Source organism: Thermobia domestica, chromosome 4 (genome assembly GCF_964235325.1).
Source record: "Thermobia domestica chromosome 4, izTheDome1.hap1.1, whole genome shotgun sequence".
Lineage (NCBI taxonomy): Eukaryota > Metazoa > Arthropoda > Insecta > Zygentoma > Lepismatidae > Thermobia > Thermobia domestica.
In genome coordinates this window covers 279,768,776-279,788,571 of record NC_137457.1, presented here as the reverse complement: position 1 = coordinate 279,788,571, position 19,796 = coordinate 279,768,776, and the positions used below count along the sequence as shown (strand labels likewise).

Here is a 19,796-nt window from a genome sequence, read left to right as displayed (position 1 = left end):
TTTTTGTCCCATCGTATGTAATCTACAGAACTCACCCAATCTTTAACAAACTTATCATGGAAAAGTATCTTGACTTACGTAGTAAGCTTTTTTTTTTTTTTTTTTTTTTTTAATGAGATCTTTTGTTCCCGAGTTACTAGTCATTAAATTTGGGGTTTAAACTTAGTCAAAATGTCACAAAAATAAATTTCGCTAATTAAGGGAAAAAAACGGAACAAACGTTCGGAAAAAAGTAAATTCCACTAATTTATAACAAGAATTAAGTGAGAATACGTGGAACAGAGGACAAGAGTTAAGGAAAATACACAAAGAAGGGCTTCTTTCTTTTCCTTTAGTGTCAATTTTCTAAAGTTTTACATGAGATATTTCCATTGCATTAGTGGTGCTAACTAGTTCATTGAGAGATTCATAGAGCTCTATAACTATGAACACCTCTATATCAATTGACTGAAGATGTTTACTTACAGCAAATTTTGCAATATAAAGAACCAAAACACTGTCATAAATGCTGTTTCCAGCTTTTCATATTCAGGCTCGCATAAAACAAATTTTCTGCCATATGAGGGTCTTATAAAATCGAAACCAAAGTAATTTGAAGTAAAACCAGCCTCACGAATTACGAGACGATTTGACAGTCGCCATACACTTTGAACGGTGAATCACTAACTAAACATTAAGGAAAAGCTGTACATCGTAGACGAGCGCCCACCTGTCACTGTCCACAATTATTGAGAAAGATAAAAATAGCTCAAGATTGGTGTCTATGCATGGTGTGTTACGCTAAAGTCTGGACTGCCAGAGAGAAGGGTAACGTGACGTGACATATGAGCCATGTGGCAGGATGAAACAGTGGCAGTGGCCGGTCGTCGAAGATACTAACAAGTAAACATCACGTTTGGGTGAATCGAGTTGCTGCCCGAGATATATGTGATAGAGTAGTACTAAGTGTGCTCAATATGTCAGGGAAGTTTTAGGTGCAAAGCTCAAAGTGTTTAGAAGATACAGCCACTAGAAGGTCACATGGAGGTACATGTTATAGTCTATTTCAATACATGATATTATGATCACTGATGACATTTCAGCTGCCAATGTCTTCAATGCGGATCAAAGTCGCTTCGATAAGGACTTGCATTAGTTCCGGACGTTGAGGGAGAAAGGATCAGTGAAGATCAGAACAACAGTGGGATATATGATTGCAATATCTCATTCCTACATTATAGGTTCCCTGCAGTAAAGCCAGACGATCCGGCTAATATAATCTCATTTGCTGGTAAAACAGTGAATATGAACAACTAGGATCTTAAGACTTTCTATTCGGACACATGTGGAAAAGCATTACAAGGGATAAGAAGAAAGTCCTTCTGTTACTTGATTCATGTTCTGCAAATAAAGATAGAACGATATGTTGTATCATTATCATTTTCTTGTATTAAGCTTGTAAAGTTTTGGGCGATACTTGATTTTTATATGCACTAGCCAGCTATCTTGATAGAAGAAGAAGAAGACATTAAGTTATGATTTTGTGTTGAATGTTGTGAATGTTGTGAATGTTGTCATAGATACCTTTAATGTATGTAATGGAAGGTTTTGGTAACCTTGACGACGGATTGCTTGTTTATTATAGAAAAAAAGAAATAAGTTATAATGTTCTAAGTTGTCCCACGTTAAGGATCTGAACTTTCTAATAAACGACATTTGTGCGACAGTGAGTTATTTATTTTGGTTTATTCATATTGGCTCAATAATATCGTTAAGGGTCAGGAGTGTTGTAATGTTATAAAGACGACAGTCTTTCGTCACAGTGTGTGCCAGAAGGTTTTACATTGATCATACGGCTGATACCTGGTGGATATAGTGGCATGACTCAACCTCTGGATGTTCATTTCTTCTGTCCATACGAAGCCTTTGTTCGTTTCATCACTAATACGGCAATAACAGGAAATAAAGTAAATATTTGGTATCGTGACAGGTTCATACAACTTCAGTTATTCACAATTTACCAATTCAGTGCACCTCATTTTCGCAACATGATTCGGTTCGCTTTCCATAAGGCTGGATACTTGAATGAGGAGCTTAAAAGTTGGACCGTTCCTTAGGATTGCTACTTTGACGGAATTGTGAACGACAAATGTTTGAAGTGTGACTTGATTGCGTTTGTCAGGTGTTCTTACAATGAGCACAGTATTTGTGCGAAGCATGTACTCTTTTCTAAACTGCATACTGATTGGTAATTTGTAATTTTTCTATACAATAACAAAAACACTTCGGATTTGAAAAACAAACAACTTTCACTTGTGTTTTGTCACTTAAATATGCTGGAAACACGAACATAATCTAGTTTAGATGAAATAATAGGTATAAGACTTATCTCTTATGTTTTGGACTATGTATTACGACTATAACATGTACCTCCATGTGACCTTCTAGTGGCTGGATCTCCTAAACCCTTTGAGCTTTGCACCTAAAACTTCCTTGACATAATGAGCACACTTAGTACTACTCTATCACAAGTGTCTTGGGCAGCAACTCGATACATTCAAACGTGACGTTTACATATGAGAGCTAGAAGGGAAAGTAAAGGAGAGCCACAGTTTTAATGCTTATGTTCTTTACCTTTTACCTGACATGCGCGAAAATCTTTAACGGTGCACAAAAATAAAACCGAAGTAAAACATTAAGATGAATTGAAAAAATAGCAACTATTCAATTATCAATGTATATTTTTTCTAATCAGCAGGTCGGCGGTCCCTAGAGCCGCACACTTAGGCAAGCGTGTTTGGTCGCCTTGTGGTAGAAACTCACTGTCCGCCATTTGCTGTTCTTTTTGTAGCGGACGCCTTCTATTCATCATAAATTGTTCTTTGCACAGCTTTCCAATTCTCAAAAGAAAGAGAGAGAGAGATAAAAAAAAAAGGCATACAAATCAACTTCATTTTGACCTTAAGTGCAGAAGTTATTCTTCTTTCTGAACAAGAAGAAAACAATGAATTAAGAAGCGGCTAAAGAAGATCCGAAAAATGTCATCTACACGATTAAGTAAACAGTGAAGTTTCCGAAATATTGTAGAAAAAGAATAAATCCTTTGACGCACCGCACAGGTAACATTATTTATTTTCTGATAAAATCTTGTCATATTTCTTTCTATCTAGCTTTAAACTGTAATTTCAATATAGTGCCTTATTTTTTAGATTGGTTCGTGGGACGTTAAACTTGTTTCTTTGTTTCAGATTGGAGCATATTATACGTGGTGATAGTTCTTTTCTTGTCCGTGGTCCTTGTGGCTGGTGGTGGATGGGCTCTAGTCTGTGTGTGCCAGAGGGGTTGTGCTCGTCGACCAAGAAAGAGACATCGTTACTCTCTTCTTGATGAAGGCGAAGAAACAGCCATGATTCCTCATGGTAAGTTCACACTTTTCATTTCGCACTTTTTTAAGCTTGTTTTTGTACAGCTGCTTTCAGAATTATTCGGTTAATCTTAAATAGTAAATGTCAACAGAAATTTCTGAATCGTTGTGATTATTAAAGTGGAGGAAGGCAATAAGTTTAAACTACTACGAATTAACCCAGTTGTTCTTACGAACAACTAGGTCTTAGCATAGGTCTTAACAATTAACTCATCAAATCAATATGTGGAGAGCAAATATCCCTTCGAATGTGTCAGTTTGTAACAATTTTTTAAGTTATCAATGCTTCTGTTGCCAAACAAGTAGTGGACAATTAAAAATCGTATCTGCTACAATTAATTTCACTTGTTTGTTAACCTTTCACTTATGGGTGAAATCAGTTTATGTGCTTGGAAAATTTCATTTCATTTCCCCCGAAACTCTTGAGGTTGAAAAGTGCAAATGATCCTTGACCTGTCAGTATTTTCCCTCTCCGTCAAATTCCCCCCTCCCTCTCCACTTGAATGACATATTCAAAACCTAAGACATTGTTTACAAGATTTTTGTGTAATGACCGTTAAATAACACATGTTCCGTAATGTGCTGAATAAATAAAACATATGCAAATGTTATGTAATAAATGTGTTTATCATCAATTTATAAACATCAGACCTTTTGACACACCTTGTACTTCCCTTTACATGTCATTCTCAAGGCATTGTTCCACTTTTTTAAAAAAAAATCTTTACAAACCCTCGTTGCATTTTTTTTTTTTTTTTTTTTTTTTTTTTTAATGGACTAGAAATATTAGCCCTTTAAATGCATTTGACGTCTGCGAAAATAGTGCAACGATTGTATCTTCCGTTTCCGAACTGTTCGCGGTTCAACTTTTAGGTAAATCACCCTGTTGCTATCTATTGCTTGAAAAGCATTAACGACATAATAAAATATTCTATTCCTTACGTATGCATATCTGTATTGCTGTTTATCTTTCAGTAACGCATGGGAACAAACTTATGATCTCAGAGTCTGACTCCGATTCTGACGTCCTGTTCGAAACGAAGAAAGCGAAATTGAATGGAGAATTGAAAAATGGTCTTCATAAAGGAAAGAATGGATTTATTAAGTCTGGAAGAAAGATCAAGACCTGAGATAAGAGAGATGTGCCTATAAATTTAACTATTGCATAACTATTAAATATATATATATATCTTGTCTAAAGGCCAAAGATGCAAACCAAATTTATTATTATTATGTATATACGAAATATATTTGTGTAGGATAGAGCATACGAGGAGTTGCCAAAAAAGCACAGGGAGTAACTTTTCTGTGTTTAAGAGTTTGCTTGCCTGTGGTAATATAAAAGCGCACTGCACGTAAATTTCATAGGAACAACAACTAGAATTTGAGTATCCAAGGTGATAACCGTAGTATAATTTTTTAAAATATTTTTTGGTTCCTATAATAATAAGTTTTAAGACTTGTTCTAAGATAAGTCTTGGTGGCATTTAGTGATAGCATAATAAGAGAATGGTTTTCATAACCCAGTTAATGTTCTTTACTACTAATAACGTTTTATCTTACGTATTTTATAGGATACTTCATATGCAATATATGTATAAATATTGGTCACGTCACCTTGATACTCATAAGGTTATATTATAGAGTTTTATTAGAGTAGATATGAATGTTGAATTTTTCATAGCCGACATTGTTCATGTTACAGATACCATATATGTGTATATATTTATCTGATTGTTATATTTTGTTTATCAACTTGAACATGTTGAAAGACTGATTAATATATATATGTATAAAAAAAGAAATTTTATTAACTAAACGGAAAACGAAAGAATATATATATATGTATATAAGTGGTAAAATAATATGACATTCCGTAAAATTGGATAACCTGTTTACATAATTTTTAAGCATATGTTTCAAATTCGATAAATAGTTTTGAGTTTCCATTCATGTTTTATTTTATTAGAGCCAACGTTTCAAAGGCATCTGACTTCTTTTATCATCAAAGTTGTACTAATTTAGAGATCTATTGTGTAATAGCTTTTATTATTATTATTATTATTATTATTATTATTATTATTATTATTATTATTATTATTATTATTATTATTATTATTTTAATGTAATTTTGTTACATTTTATAATTTTCAGTTTTACCCTTACGGGAGATTTATATAAAGGAAATCCCGGCCTTAGAGCCCTGTAGACTGCTTCATTAATGTTGTTTTCAATTAAAATTGTTTGAAATAAGATTATGTATTAAGATGGCTCGTGCCAAAATGGCCGAATTAGCTTGTTTTAATTATAATTGTTTTCACACTGTTAATGTAATAAGGAAGGATAAGCGGCGCATGAACATATTGAAATTGAATAACAGTATATTAAAATTGTAACAATCACAAAATTGTCAAAAATATTGAAATCTAAAGAATCAAAATTGAATAAAAACTGAGAGCAAAGCTCCTCAATACTTAGTGTTTATAGCGCGCTTATAATTTTATTTTACATGTTACAATCAAATATTGTTAGAACGTGCAATGTAATTTAAATTACTATTAATAATAATAATAAATTTTAAGGACCCCGCTTGGCCTAGTGGCTAGCACGCTTGCCTTTGGTGTGCGTGGTCCCGGGTTTGATTCCCGGTGGGGGTACAGTTGAACGAAGAAAGTGGTTCGGATTCCACTATAATGAGTAGGTCCACGTCTCCCTTAGCCGCCCAAGCATAATTGTAGGACGTTAAACTCAAACAAACCACAAAAAAAGTCAAATTTTTATTTAACAAAATATTCAAAATTTTACTTGTTCCTGAAATGTTCAAGGTGCCATTCCTTAGTTTTGTTTCCATTACTTCCCTTAATAAGCTTTTATATCCATCCATTGTTTTGTTAATAATTGACGTGTTTTCGAACAAAATTTTATGATTTCCTTCTAGTGTATGTATTGCCAATGCTGATTTTTCTGATTGTTTAATCGTATATACATTATATCTTGTATACAATTAAGACTAAATATGAAAAACATGCAGCAAGCAGAAGAAAATCATAAAATTTTATTTGAAAACACGTCAGTTATTAGCAGAACCTCAGGTAGTTTGTTAAGGAAAACAGTGGAAATAAAACTAATGGATAATACCGTGAATAGGGAGGATTTCAAAATTAGGGAACTTAGGGAACATTTTATTACAATTAAAATAAAAAAAAGAAGTAATAACGATAATCATAATCAAAAAATCATCAATATTATAAATTCGAATTAAACTGAAAGCTGTAACAATACAGGAAAGCCACGATCATCCACAGAATTAGGTGGCAGGGGCACCGCAGATAGCGAAAATCGCGAAAAAAAAGTCTAAAAATAAGGTGCAAACATTAAAAAAAATTTTAAAAAAATAAAAAAAAATCAGGATGAAAACTAGGTTTTGTTGTAGAAAAAACATAGTAAAAGTTTTAAAATACCTTTGCTCTACGTCTAAATCACTAAAATAAAGAACAGTAAACAAAAAGCATTACTGTACTGTAGACCTGTCGGTAATTTTCTTCCTTCGCACTGTAGGGTCTATTGTATTTTCCCGGTTGTTGGCGTGGATTTTTTTTTTTTTCTCCTTTTTGGTTCGTAATTAACCCTCCAGTGGTCCCCCGTGGATTCTCACTCCACAGTGAGCAACGAATGTAAAATTTACTACCACGCAAATCACTCTTTACAATTCTCGTTTTTCATACCTTATAACAGTCGCCTTCTGCGTATCAGAGTAGAGTAGCACTTCGAAACGTGCATTATTGCTGGAAATGAGGGGGTTAGTGCAACAGTGGTCTAACTCACATTTTTTTAAAATGGAGAAAAATCAAGTTAAACTTAAACACGTGTGCTTTTTGTACAATATAACAAAGGCAACTACAAGTGGTTGAATGTGTCATACATTGTATATATATATATTGTACAAAAAACTACATGTGTTTAAGTTTGACTTGATTTTTCTCCTTTTTTAAAAATTTGGGTCAGCTCACCCCCTCAAATATTTTTATGGTTTAAGACATACAAAACTTATTTGCATGCAGAGTGTCAGTCGGCTGCGTCTGCTTTTGAAAAATAATTAAGGGCGACTGCAGTAGGGTTAAAAAAAAAATCGCGGTACTCGCAGATAATCGGGGCTTTACTGTATTTGATTGTTACATATTGAAAAATGCAATTATAACAATGTAACGAAATTATATCAAAACTGTTGTACAACAATTCTCTAAATGAATATACATCTCTTATAATAAAAGCAGTCGGGTGTCTTTGAAACGTTAGCGCCAATAAAATAAAACACAGATGGAATATCAAATCTTATTTATTGAACCCTTTATAGTTTATTGCGATATTATCTTCGAAATCACTGTGAAATACAGAGAATATGATCCTACGTAAACTACAGTAACTGTATTTAAATCTGTCCACACATTACGAAGTTACTGTCAAAGGGAAAGTTATCAACTTCTTTTGTACAAGGATTAATTACTTGAACTGAAATTGCGCAGTGTTTGTGCTGTAAGAAGTTAAAAATACATTAATTGTTCATCTCCTTGTAATGCAACGTGAATTATTTTTCGATTGCATTCGTCACTGGTGAGTACCTTCTTTCGAATTTTTTTTTTTTTTTTTTTGGTAAAACTTCGACCAAAGAAGGCGGCCGTGTCGAATGCATCGACGAATTGGTTTGTTCTGCAAAACATGAGTATTAACCAAAATCAGTTATTTTCAATAGTTTTGCTGCGTACCAGTTGCAGTATTCTGTTAAAAATACTCTTGATTGGCAAAAATGCATATGGTTTGTAAGAGTGACGAAATTATTCAATGTGTGATGTTCACTAGGTGACTGTAGTATAGTATATAATCGGTGGGACCCTATATTCTTGGCACATATTTTGTGTATATATACATTTAAAAAAAACGTGAAAGGGAATATTTTAAAATTAATGGATGCGCTGAAGTATTGCTGACTTATAAGCAGATAACAGGTGAAATCACATAAGTGGGTACATGAGGTAAGCAATGATCGTACTCCTTATTTAACACTTAAAAGTTGAACGTACGCCAAGCATATAGGCTTGTACAGTCACAAACATTAATAAATGGAGAAATAATGGTTTCAGCCTCCATTTATTAATGTTTGTGACTGTACCAAACTCCTCGGTGTTGAAAGGAAAAAGTAAAATGAAAAGGAGTCTAATGGTCAGATCGTTGAACTCACGTCCATGTGGTCTCAGGTTCGATTGCTTCCCAATTTTCGGCGCCCCAATTTAAGGCATCGTGAGGCAAACTGGGGAGTCACGTGAATAAAAGACGTGACAGACACTAGGTCTAGAAAGCTACACCTTATTAGAGACAGGGCGACATAGCGCGCTGACCTGTGTTCGTCACTAGGCTAAACGTAGTTCAGCTGATTGCTAACAGATGGCGTTGGAGTTAATTTTATCCATGAACTGTAGCCTCTTTTGCCATCTTCCTCTTTTCCATGCCACTATCTAAATAACCGTATTCCAAAATATTACAATACTTTCGAACGTATTTTATGTGAGAAAATTGTGTCATGTGTGGAAATTTTTCCGAAATGCTTTCTGTATTTTTTTTTTTTTTTTTTTTTTTAACTCGTAGTGCCCTTCAAACTGCCACCTAGTGAACTTCAACCAAACTGACAATGTTCTTAAACTATGTGAATTTGTTGTAATTATAGACCTATCAAAATAGAGCGTAATTTCAGTTTCGAAAAGATTTTTTTCATGTATGTGTAAATACTTTATATTATTTTGCCATAATAGAAAATAGTGTTTCGATAATCAACAAATCATTTCCACGGAAATGAGCATAGCAGTGGTTTTACATTAATATGAATGTTGCCTTTTTTTTGCGTAAGTGTACATAAATATGTTTTATCATTAATTGTCAATGAATAAAATACCATTTGGCTTTCAATTGTCGACGCTAGTCCTCGAAAGAAAGAAAAAAAAAACTTTTAATGTGAACAATTTCATACGTTGTAAGTGAATATTAAATTGGATCAGTATTACCAATTGTTACGGACAAGTACCTATACTATATGTGTAATATCATTCCCGCTGTTTTTATGGTATTTTTAAAATAATAATAAGTGGCATTGTTTGGATTTAATGTAATAATCATTTATTTGCATTTATTGGATAAGTGGGTTAAGATCAGCACTAGGTTCTGATGTGTTGATTTGTTCCAAGATAGATGATGCATTTTCAGCACAAATTTATTTATTGTCACTACTGCATTTATTTTATTGATGTATAAATAGATTCATCCGTAGCATTGATTAATAGATCAATCTTGTGTCATAAATAGTTCTTGTCATTGAAGATCTGGTCGTGATGTAGAGAAATAATCTTCTATAGAGAAAGAAAGGAAAAGAAGTGTCTTCGAATCTAAAGTTGATTCTAATCAGAAAAATCAAGGGAAGTATTACAATATTCGAGAAAAGGGAGTGAAGAAAATAATCTCGCAAAATTAAATGTATTCTCGTTCCTTCAAATAAATCAATTTATTATCTCATGTACGTTGATACATTCCTACTTCCAGAGTTGCAAACTTTTTTCCATTTTTTTTAAAAATTGAATGTCCTAATAATTTAAAAAAAATATTAATACAGCCACACAAAAGTAACATAAAATAAACAATCAAATAAACGTTCTGTGCACGGGACCCCAGGATATGGATTCGATATATTTTCTTATGCACAGAATCCAAATTTGGAAACCCCAGGATGATGGATCGTGTCTTTTTTTAATGAGTGAAAAACTTGAACGATTTTGGATAGGGAATATGCCTGTACATGTACCACAACAAAAAGTTCTGTGCAGCGGACCCCAGGATATGAATTCGATGTATTTTGTTACGCCAAATCCAAATTTCGAAACCCCAGGACCATCGATCGTGTTATTTATTTTTATGGGCAAAAAACTTTAGCGATTTTAAATAGGGAGGATACGTTTAACACAGCCATACAAAAATCAAAAGTTCTGTGCAACGTACCCCAGGATATGGATTCGATGTATTTTGTTACGCCAAATCCAAATTTCGAAACCCCAGGACGATCGATCGTGTTATTTATTTTTATGGGCAAAAAACTTTAGCGATTTTAAATAGGGAGGATACGTTTAACACAGCCATACAAAAATCAAAAGTTCTGTGCAACGTACCCCAGGATATGGATTCGATGTATTTTGTTACGCCAAATCCAAATTTCGAAACCCCAGGACCATCGATCGTGTTATTTATTTTTATGGGCAAAAAACTTTAGCGATTTTAAATAGGGAGGATACGTTTAACACAGCCATACAAAAATCAAAAGTTCTGTGCAACGTACCCCAGGATATGGATTCGATGTATTTTGTTACGCCAAATCCAAATTTCGAAACCCCAGGACCATCGATCGTGTTATTTATTTTTATGGGCGAAAAACTTAAACGATTTTGGATAGGGAGGACACATGGTTTTCACCCATAAAACAAAATTGACAGGGTCAATCGTCCTGGGGTTTCGAAATTTGGATACGGCGCATCAAAATACATCGAATTCGTCGTTCGAAACAAGTCGTGCCATGACCGTGCTATCGAATGCTAGAGTACTTTCGATGATGTGCATCTCCGTTGTGCTGTATGTGCGTTAGAGGCTTCCAAACTTTTGATGTTTGTGATACTGTCACATCCTTAGTTTGCAACACTGAATAATAAAGTGGTATTTTAATTTTTATTTAGCATGTTGATTTGAGATATGTAATAATCTGACGTAGCGCCACTTGAAAAAATATAACTTTATATTGAGTTGGAAAGACTGTTGTGTGTTTCTGTTTAATACATGCATAGATGTCCTGGTCCTTATAGTTACTTTGTTCAAAGTTTCGTTTTTCTCCGTTATCACGATTGGACATTATAAATGGTGCACCGAATATATATATATATATACAGGGTGGCCCAAAAGTAAATATACACCCCTGCATTGATGAAGTGTAACATTCTAGTTTATGGGTTTATTTGCTTCGGTTCTTCAGAGCTTAAGGTATAAGTAAAAACACATTTTTAAGAACAAATAATAAAGAAACTAAGTCTACCTGATGGATAACAATAAGAAATGGCATAAAAGGCAATGAGCTGATCAGTACGGCACTGTGTGCCTATTTTTGGGCCACCCTGTGTATATACATATCTTAAAATTCTAATCCTCTATATAATGTTGCGTGTTATTAATTTACGGAAGTTACCTTAAAATAAATCCAGTTAAAAGAATTGGATACAGTTAAGGCTAGATTTTTTTCACTTCTTTCTTTTTCTCTGTTAATAACACTTGCACGTGACTTTGCTGTTAAGGAATATAATATACGAATTGTGTTTTAAAATCCTCCACTCATGTAAAAACTTACCACTTACATCTACATTATATTGTTTACTTCTGGTTGTTTAGTACATTGGTCAATTAAAATATTTTATTTGTTGATTGTAATTCAACGGGTAGCTCTCAGCACATTTTGCCATATGTAGTAAAGTAATTGTAGACAAAGAATGATAATGTTCACGTTTTATTGTAATTTTATTTTTTTCGTATTTGATCGAATATTCATTCCCATAAAAGTAGTTTTAAATTACATTTCCTAGCACTTTTAATTATGTATTACAGGTAGGAAATAAAAAAAGTAAATGTATATTTATTAATGTTTGCTTGTTGTGTGTGTGTGCTTGGGTATGTATGTGTTTATATATATATATATAATACCAGATCCGGATTAAGAAAAGGGGTACTAAAATTGTAGTCAAATGCGTAATATTTACGAGTAATGTAATGTGCTATAATCTTAAAAACTAATTCTCCAAAATATAAACACAAAATAATGTTTTAGTGTGTAAATATACCAAGTGAAGTCAAAGGGTTTTTAGATTTTTTTTTATTTATGTTGTGATCAAATTACACTGAATAACTTCCGTTTTCCTTCCGCAATTGATTTCTTGGTTGATGCTTTTGTCTAAGTGATAAACTAATCGAAGAGAACTTGAATTAAAATTAGATTTTTTTCTGTTCACATCTCATTTTCGAACTTCTTTGGAAACCGTCATCAAAGTATTGTTTATATCTACGAGGGTGATTCAGAAAGTAATGCCTCCAAGGTGATACTTTTATGTGTGTTTGACAGATAGCACTGATACAGGTATCACTGGAAAGCTTGCAGCTACAAATGGTGGCAACATTTTTCAACATAGTCTCCATTACGGGCAACACACTTGCACCAACGCGAAACAAGTTTTTCATGCCATCGGCGAAGAATTGTGGTGACTGCTAGCGACACCATTGCCGAACTCTTGCTTCCAACCCCGTACGCGCCTTTGGCGCGGGAGACCCGGGTTCGATTCCTGGCGGGAGCTCATGTGGTTCGGATTCCACGTTAATCAGTAGGTCCACGTCTCATATAGCCTCGCTGCTGAACGGAACGTAAAACCCAGAATCAATCAATCAATCTTGCTTCCACCTCGGCGTCACAGCTGTACCATTGGCCCTTAAGATGATCCCTAAGTTTGGGGAAGAGCCCGAAGTCGCAAGGCGCAAGATCCAGACTATAAGGCAGATGAGGCAGAATGTCAACAATACTTTGCCAGCAGATGGGAGAACTTTGAATTTTTTTGGCGAAGGAGAGGACGTGTGGCGGTAGTCCATCGACTGACGCTTCGTTTCCGCGTCATAATGGTGTATCCATAACTCGTCGCCGGCGATGAATGTTCCTTGACGCACAACCTTCCACAGTCAGAAATTCAATGACAGCCCGCTGTTCATCCGGACGTCATTACTGGATGCAATGGATTGCTCCATTACTCTGGAACGAGAAGAGATAGGAAGGTGAAACGTTCTATAGCTTAAACATCAGTGCATTAATGATAAACAGTTCAAAATGTTTGCAGTACTATTGCCCAGGTAGTAGGCTTGAAGGCATTACTTTCTGAATCATCCTCGTACTAAATAAACTAAACAGACAAACAAGTATAATTAATAACTTAAATAAATCCGAGTAAATATTTATTAATGCTGAAATTTTCAATGGAAACTCCATCATCGGTTTATTAGTACTATTTTACATAAATATACAACACTGTTCTAACCATACCCATAGTTTACATTCTATAACAAACAAACAAAAAAAAAAAAAAAAAAAAAAGCATTATAAATATTCAGATGCATTCCTGAATTAAGTTATTGTTCATATCGTTTACTAGAGCTTGTCAGACTTTTCAAAGATCAACAGGAAAATTGATCAAATTTAAGTGGAAATTAAAGAAAAATCTTAGCTGTACATCAAAGTTGCTTCTAAATTTCAGCCTTTACATCATAGGTCGATTTTCAACCAATATACATTTAAAGTTTTAGTACATAGTGCCTCACTTGCTCTTTAATCCGGAACTGGTTATAAATTTTACATTTTCAGTGCGTATACGATTTACAAGTGACGAAAGTCTTAAAAATGGAAGGAAACAGAAGTATTGCTTTTTTATTGTATAAAACAGAAATATAACTTCGCGCAGGTGTTTTTGTAAGACAAAACTTGTCCAAAACGGAACGTCCATCATCTGGACGATCTTCTCAGTTTCGAACTGATTTTGTCTTATATATGATTGTGTTTTGCAACGTGAGTCAAGTTTTAGTTCTGTTACATTCCGCTTTGATTTTAGTATAGCTGTACTTAATACATACTTTTGTTAATTTTATGTACGATATATATATAACAGTTACTATAACGTCCACAACTTCTTATTTTATATGATTAATTAGTCGTATTCCAATACAATTTCAATATGTAAAGGTGTGAAGCGATTTAACACATATATTTGTTTTTTTTTTTTTTTTTTTTTTTTTTTTTTTTTTTTTTTTTTTTTTAACATGTAACAACTGTTAAATGGAGTTCATTGATATTTGACACGAACTGTTAACTACTACAAGCCTTTTGGGATTACCTGTCTTTGTTAATACACATTATATAAATGTGTTTGTAATAAGAATATGAATAAAGTTTTTTTTTTCTTTTCTTTTAAACTGAAATTTGAATCGAAGCTATATCTCCTCTGAAGAGCCTAACATACTAAAAATCGCTTTTTGTGGAGGTGTGTGTTCAATTGACTCTTACACCTTGAGTTGAATGCGAATAGAGATAAAGCGAAGGTCAGTTGTTGGTGTGGGTATATCCAACACACTACCTGGTTGTGGCAGTTCAGTTACACCGTGAACTTGCATAACAGTTATCCCGTGAACTTGCGTAAGGACGAGTGAACATGGGACCAAAGCGTCATAAGGACGTGTATACTGTACGAGCTCAAACTGAGGTCTAACGCCGCTGCAGCGGTTCGGAAGATATGCCGTGCCTTTGGTGAGGGTCGGGACAGTGCAGTGGTGGTTTAACAAGTTAAGAACGGTGACGAAACACACGAAGACGCACCACGTGCCGGAAGGTCAACACATGTACAAAATGAAGATATCCATACAGCAATTGAGGCGAACCGTGGCCAGACATGTGAGGAACTGGCACTACAATTCAGTGTGAGTGGAGAAATCATTCGGCAGCACCTCCATCAACTTGGGAAGCACTACAAATTGGGTCGATGAGTCCCACATGATTTGACTCCGGGCCAGAAGGCAACGCGAGCAGACTCCTGTGTTTCTTTGTTGACTTGTCTGAGGAAGGAGCCATTTCTAGCCAGAGTGTTGACATGTGATGAGAAATGGGCTCTACGAAGCTCCACGGTGCCGTCATCATTGGTTAGCATCCCATAATCTGGTTCCAAAACAGTCGAAACCAGCACTGCATTAGAAGAAGGTTCTTCTGTATGTTTAGTGGACTGCTTGGGGCATTGTGCACCGGGAAGGGTTATTATCTGGTCAGAGCATCAATGCAATTGTGTACTGTCAACAGTTGAGCCGTGTTCAAGAAAAACTCGGGGAACACTATTGCATCCGCCATACTTCCTGGACATTGCACCGTCCGATTATCACCTGTTCCATTCCTTGCATAGTCACCTTGGAGATGGATGGATCAGATTGTGCATGCATGCTGAGTTGAGAGAAATTTTCCATTGACATTGTACGTAGTTTGGGGGCACAACTTCGTTACCCCCCCCCCCCTCCATTGCATTAATTTTGTGATCAAGTTCCATTACAAAGTAGGCCAGTGGTTAATGTTGCATGTAAACAAAAAAAACATTACTTCATAGTGTTTTTACGCATAAGACGACAATACGTCATTGTATAAATTGATCTTTTGTATTAATTACAGTATTATATCTACAGTCAATTGAGCTAAGTTGTCCCACACAGTCGAATATGGAACTGGAAATAGTAAAAGATCATACTCTCATATGTGCTTGTACAATCCGCGGCAAAAAACCTGCAACATGAGCATATAAGTTTATTGTGAAATGACGAAGTCTTTTGCTCCAAAATAAGTGTGCATGGGAGGAGGCTGAGGTTTATCCTGGCGTGATTCGTTCCACTTAGACGTTATGTTCATTCCCTGTGCTGTTAGGCGTAGTTTCACAATACACTTACATCCTCATGTTGCAGGTTTTTTGCCGCGGATTGTACATGTTAAGAGTATGATTCAACATAGCAAATCCATTAATGTGCAACATTGGTAGCCTTATTAACTACTTACTTCACTGATCTTCGTCTACTATGTCCTATGGCTTAAACATTCCACATACTTGAGGGATAACATCCGGAGAATGGGCCTTAAAAGCCTCACATACTAAAAATAATACAAAATTTACCATTTTTCTCTTGCTTGTTTGTTCATAAGTGAAAGGAGATAATGAAATGCAACTTACCATAATCATAGATAATGAGTCAAGCATGTGCCGCTCGACCATCTCCAAAAAAATATTTTTTTTTCATGAATGTTTATCGTATATCAGGGTACTTCAAAACCACAATTAATTATTTTTACAAAATCCCATGGCGACGCAGCGGCTGCCGTCATTTTGCGTTTTTTTTTTTTTTTTGTTTTTGTTTGTTTGTTTAAGTTGTTTTGAATATCATCATGTATTTGTCCCAGCAAATTGAAAATTGCTGGACGTTTCCAACTCGTGCAGAGCTAAAACTTTGATCTCCCAACATTTTTGCCTAAAACCACTTGAAGGGGGTGAAATCAGGGACTACAGTGGCAAAATTTTCGGACATTGAAGACATGTTTGGGAAGAAAAAACAACTAACATAGAGGTCTGAATTTGTGTGTGCATGTAGTCCGGGATCATAAGTTAATACACAAAAATTTACAGACCTGTAGCTGCTCCCAAAGGAGGGGGAAAAAATCGTAAAGTTGAAAAATTATGCCAATTTGGCATGTTTCACTGTCCAATATCTCCAATGGGCCTGGATAAAAAATCTGAAATTTTCGCAATAGTTAGTCCTTTAGTATACCATAATACACAACAAAGCGCGTTTTATGTTTTTGAGCAGAAGGGGGTCAAAATATTAAGGAAAGACGTCATACTCTAGGAGGTGTTTTTTTCACATATTCAAGAAATTCATTGTTGTGAAGTAAAATAAAGTAGGATGAATGGTTAGTCCAATCAAGGCTCTAAAGCTCGTTTATTTTTCTAGTTGTAACACTGTCTTATCACATCCACAGCAGCACTGATGAAGAATGCCGCAATCAGCAGAAGGCGAGAAAAGTCAAAATGCACACTTGACATAAAGTCCGTAAGTACTCATTGCTCTTGCTGTTTGCTATATAAATGATATTCAAACCTATTTATTCGTTTTAACTGTCAACTCATGCAGGAGACAGTTGTCCTTTCGTTTGATCTTCATTCCGCAGTCAATGTTTACAGCGAGTAAATGTTCATTGACTTGGGGAGAGGTAAGAAGATTACACTGTGCAACACAAAATCTGTCCTTTACATGAAAATATGTTTTTCGTATGTATTTTTTCATGAGAAAATCAAATCTGTCATTACTTTTTATGTATTAAGTACAAATTTTGTGAAAAATTGAAAGTTTGAAATTTTGTAATCTGAAATCCCGAACTTCTACGGGATGTGATGACATATGATTTAAGTTTGGTTTGGTTATTGGAATTTAGCGTACCTTTTTAGCAGCGAGGCTATATGAGACGTGGGTCAACAGTTTAAGGTTGAATCCGAGACTCGTGTCATTCAGTGTTCTTCTACCGAAAATCAAACCCAAGACCCCGTGCATCGAAGGCGCGCATGCTACCCACTAGATCAATGAAAAGGCAGAAATGTGCTTAACATAAACATCGTTGCATATGTAATATATCATACAATATACGCTCATTTATCACCCAAGCGACAACTGTGCTTCTTTACAGAAGGAATACGCTGTTTAAAGAGGGGTTCTCATTCCTCCAATTTTCTCCTACTGCGTAAGAACCTTGTTCTACGTTATAATAGGGAACACTAGTTTCTCATATTTCTCCTCACTCCTTATCTTCATTTCAGGTAGTAACCCATTTACATTTAGTGATAGGCGAGTTCAGTTTTGTGTTGCCTCTGCTGTCAGATGTTCTAGCATTTGAGTAATTTTTGGTTCGATTTTATTGTTATTTGCTGAGTAGTATTTCGTTAGAAGTGATAGGATTTGCCGTGTTATCTTTTCGTAGTAATGTGTGCTGTGCATCTGGGTTTCAAGAAAGTGCTGAAAATACGTTACGTACAGTGAAGTGCAATGTCCCGTGCGTGTAAAAATAAATCTGACTTATTTTGCTGTGTATGTGGTGAACTTATATTCGATGGAAATGAAGCAATAGGACATGACATCAGGACATCCGTATCGTTTGATATTACTATAATGCTCTGTATACCAGTCCTCAAAATGTGTAGTATACACTATGTGATCAAAAGTATCCGGACACCTGGCTGAAAATAACTTACAAGTTCGTGGCGCCCTCCATCGGTACTGCTGGAATTCAATATAGTGTTAGCCCACCATTAGCCTTGATGACAGCTTCCACTCTCGCAGGCATACTTTCAATCAGGTGCTGGAAGGTTTCTTGGGGAATAGCAGCCCATTCTTCACGGAGTGCTGAACTGAGGAGAGGTATCGATGTAGGTCGGTGAGGCCTGGCACGAAGCCGGCGTTCCAAAACATCCCAAAGGTGTTCTATAGGATTCGAGTCAGGACTCTGTGCAGGCCAGTCCATTACAGGGATGTTATGGCCGTGTAACCACTCCGCCACAGGCCGTGCAGTATGAACAGGTGCTCGATCGTGTTGAAAGATGCAATCGCCATCCCCGAATTGCTCTTCAACAGTGGGAAGCAAGAAGGTGCTTAAAACATCAATGTAAGCTTGCGCTGTGAGAGTGCCACGCAAAACAACAAGGGGTGCAAGCCCCCTCCAAGAAAAACACGACCACACCATAACCACCACCCCCGAATTTTACTGTTGGCACTACACACGCTGACAGATGACGTTCACTGGGCATTCGCCATACCCACACCTTGCCATCGGATTGCTATATTGTGTATCGTGATTCGTCATTCCACACAACGTTTTTCCACTGTTCAATCGTCCAATGTTTACGCTCCTTACATCAAGCGAGGCGTCGTTTGGCATTTACCTGCGTGATATGTGACTTATGAGCAGCCGCTCGACCATGAAATCCAAGTTTTCTGACCTCACGCCTAACTGTCATACTACTTGGAGTGGATCCTGATGCAGTTTGGAATTCCTGTGTGATGGTCTGGATAGATGTCTGCCTATTACACTTTACGACCCTCTTCAACTGTCGGCGGTCTCTGTCAGTCAACAGACGAGGTCGGCCTGTACGCTTTTGTGCTGTACGTGTCCCTTCACATTTCCACTTCACTATCACATCAGACACAGTGGACCTAGGGATATTTAGGAGTGTGGAAATCTGGCGTACAGACTTCTGACACAAGTGACATCCAATCACTTGACCACGTTCGAAGTCCGTGGGTTCCACGGAGCGCCCCGTTCTGCTTTCTCACGAGGTCTAATGACTACTGAGGTCGCTGATAATGAGGACCTGGCAGTAGGTGGCAGCACAATGCAACTAATATGAAAAACGTGTTTTGGGGGGTGTCCGGATACTTTTAATCACATAGTGTATGTGGGGTTATTCGTAAATCTGTCTCTTCGATGGGATTTGAAGTTTTCAATTGAAGTCTGTAGTGTAGTAGTTCTTGGAAGTAGTAGCACAGAGTTGGGCCGTCCTTACCAAATAAGTTACTGTGTACTACATTGTGAGATAAATGTAACGTATGAATTTTAAAGTATTCCATTAGTGGATTTTGTAGCATTACTTTATTATCTGATTATGCCCAGAATCTTGGCACTGAACGTATAGTGTCTGGGGTGAGCGCAATAAGTAATAGC

At 35.8% G+C, this 19,796-nt stretch overlaps 1 protein-coding gene across 4 annotated transcripts in view; it reads left to right on the top strand.

Moving 5' to 3' along the window:
- The window catches only part of LOC145684098 (dyslexia-associated protein KIAA0319-like protein), a 71,207-nt gene extending 56,722 nt beyond the window's left edge, over positions 1-14,485 (top strand). For all 4 annotated transcript variants that reach the window (XM_081755986.1, XM_081755987.1, XM_081755988.1 and 1 more), the window contains exons 17-18: positions 3,228-3,398; positions 4,379-14,485. In XM_081755986.1, coding sequence (XP_081612112.1) covers positions 3,228-3,398; positions 4,379-4,533 — 326 coding nt within the window. In that variant the 3' untranslated portion in view covers positions 4,534-14,485. The remainder of the gene's footprint in view (positions 1-3,227; positions 3,399-4,378) is intronic.
- The last annotated feature ends 5,311 nt before the right edge of the window (positions 14,486-19,796 follow it).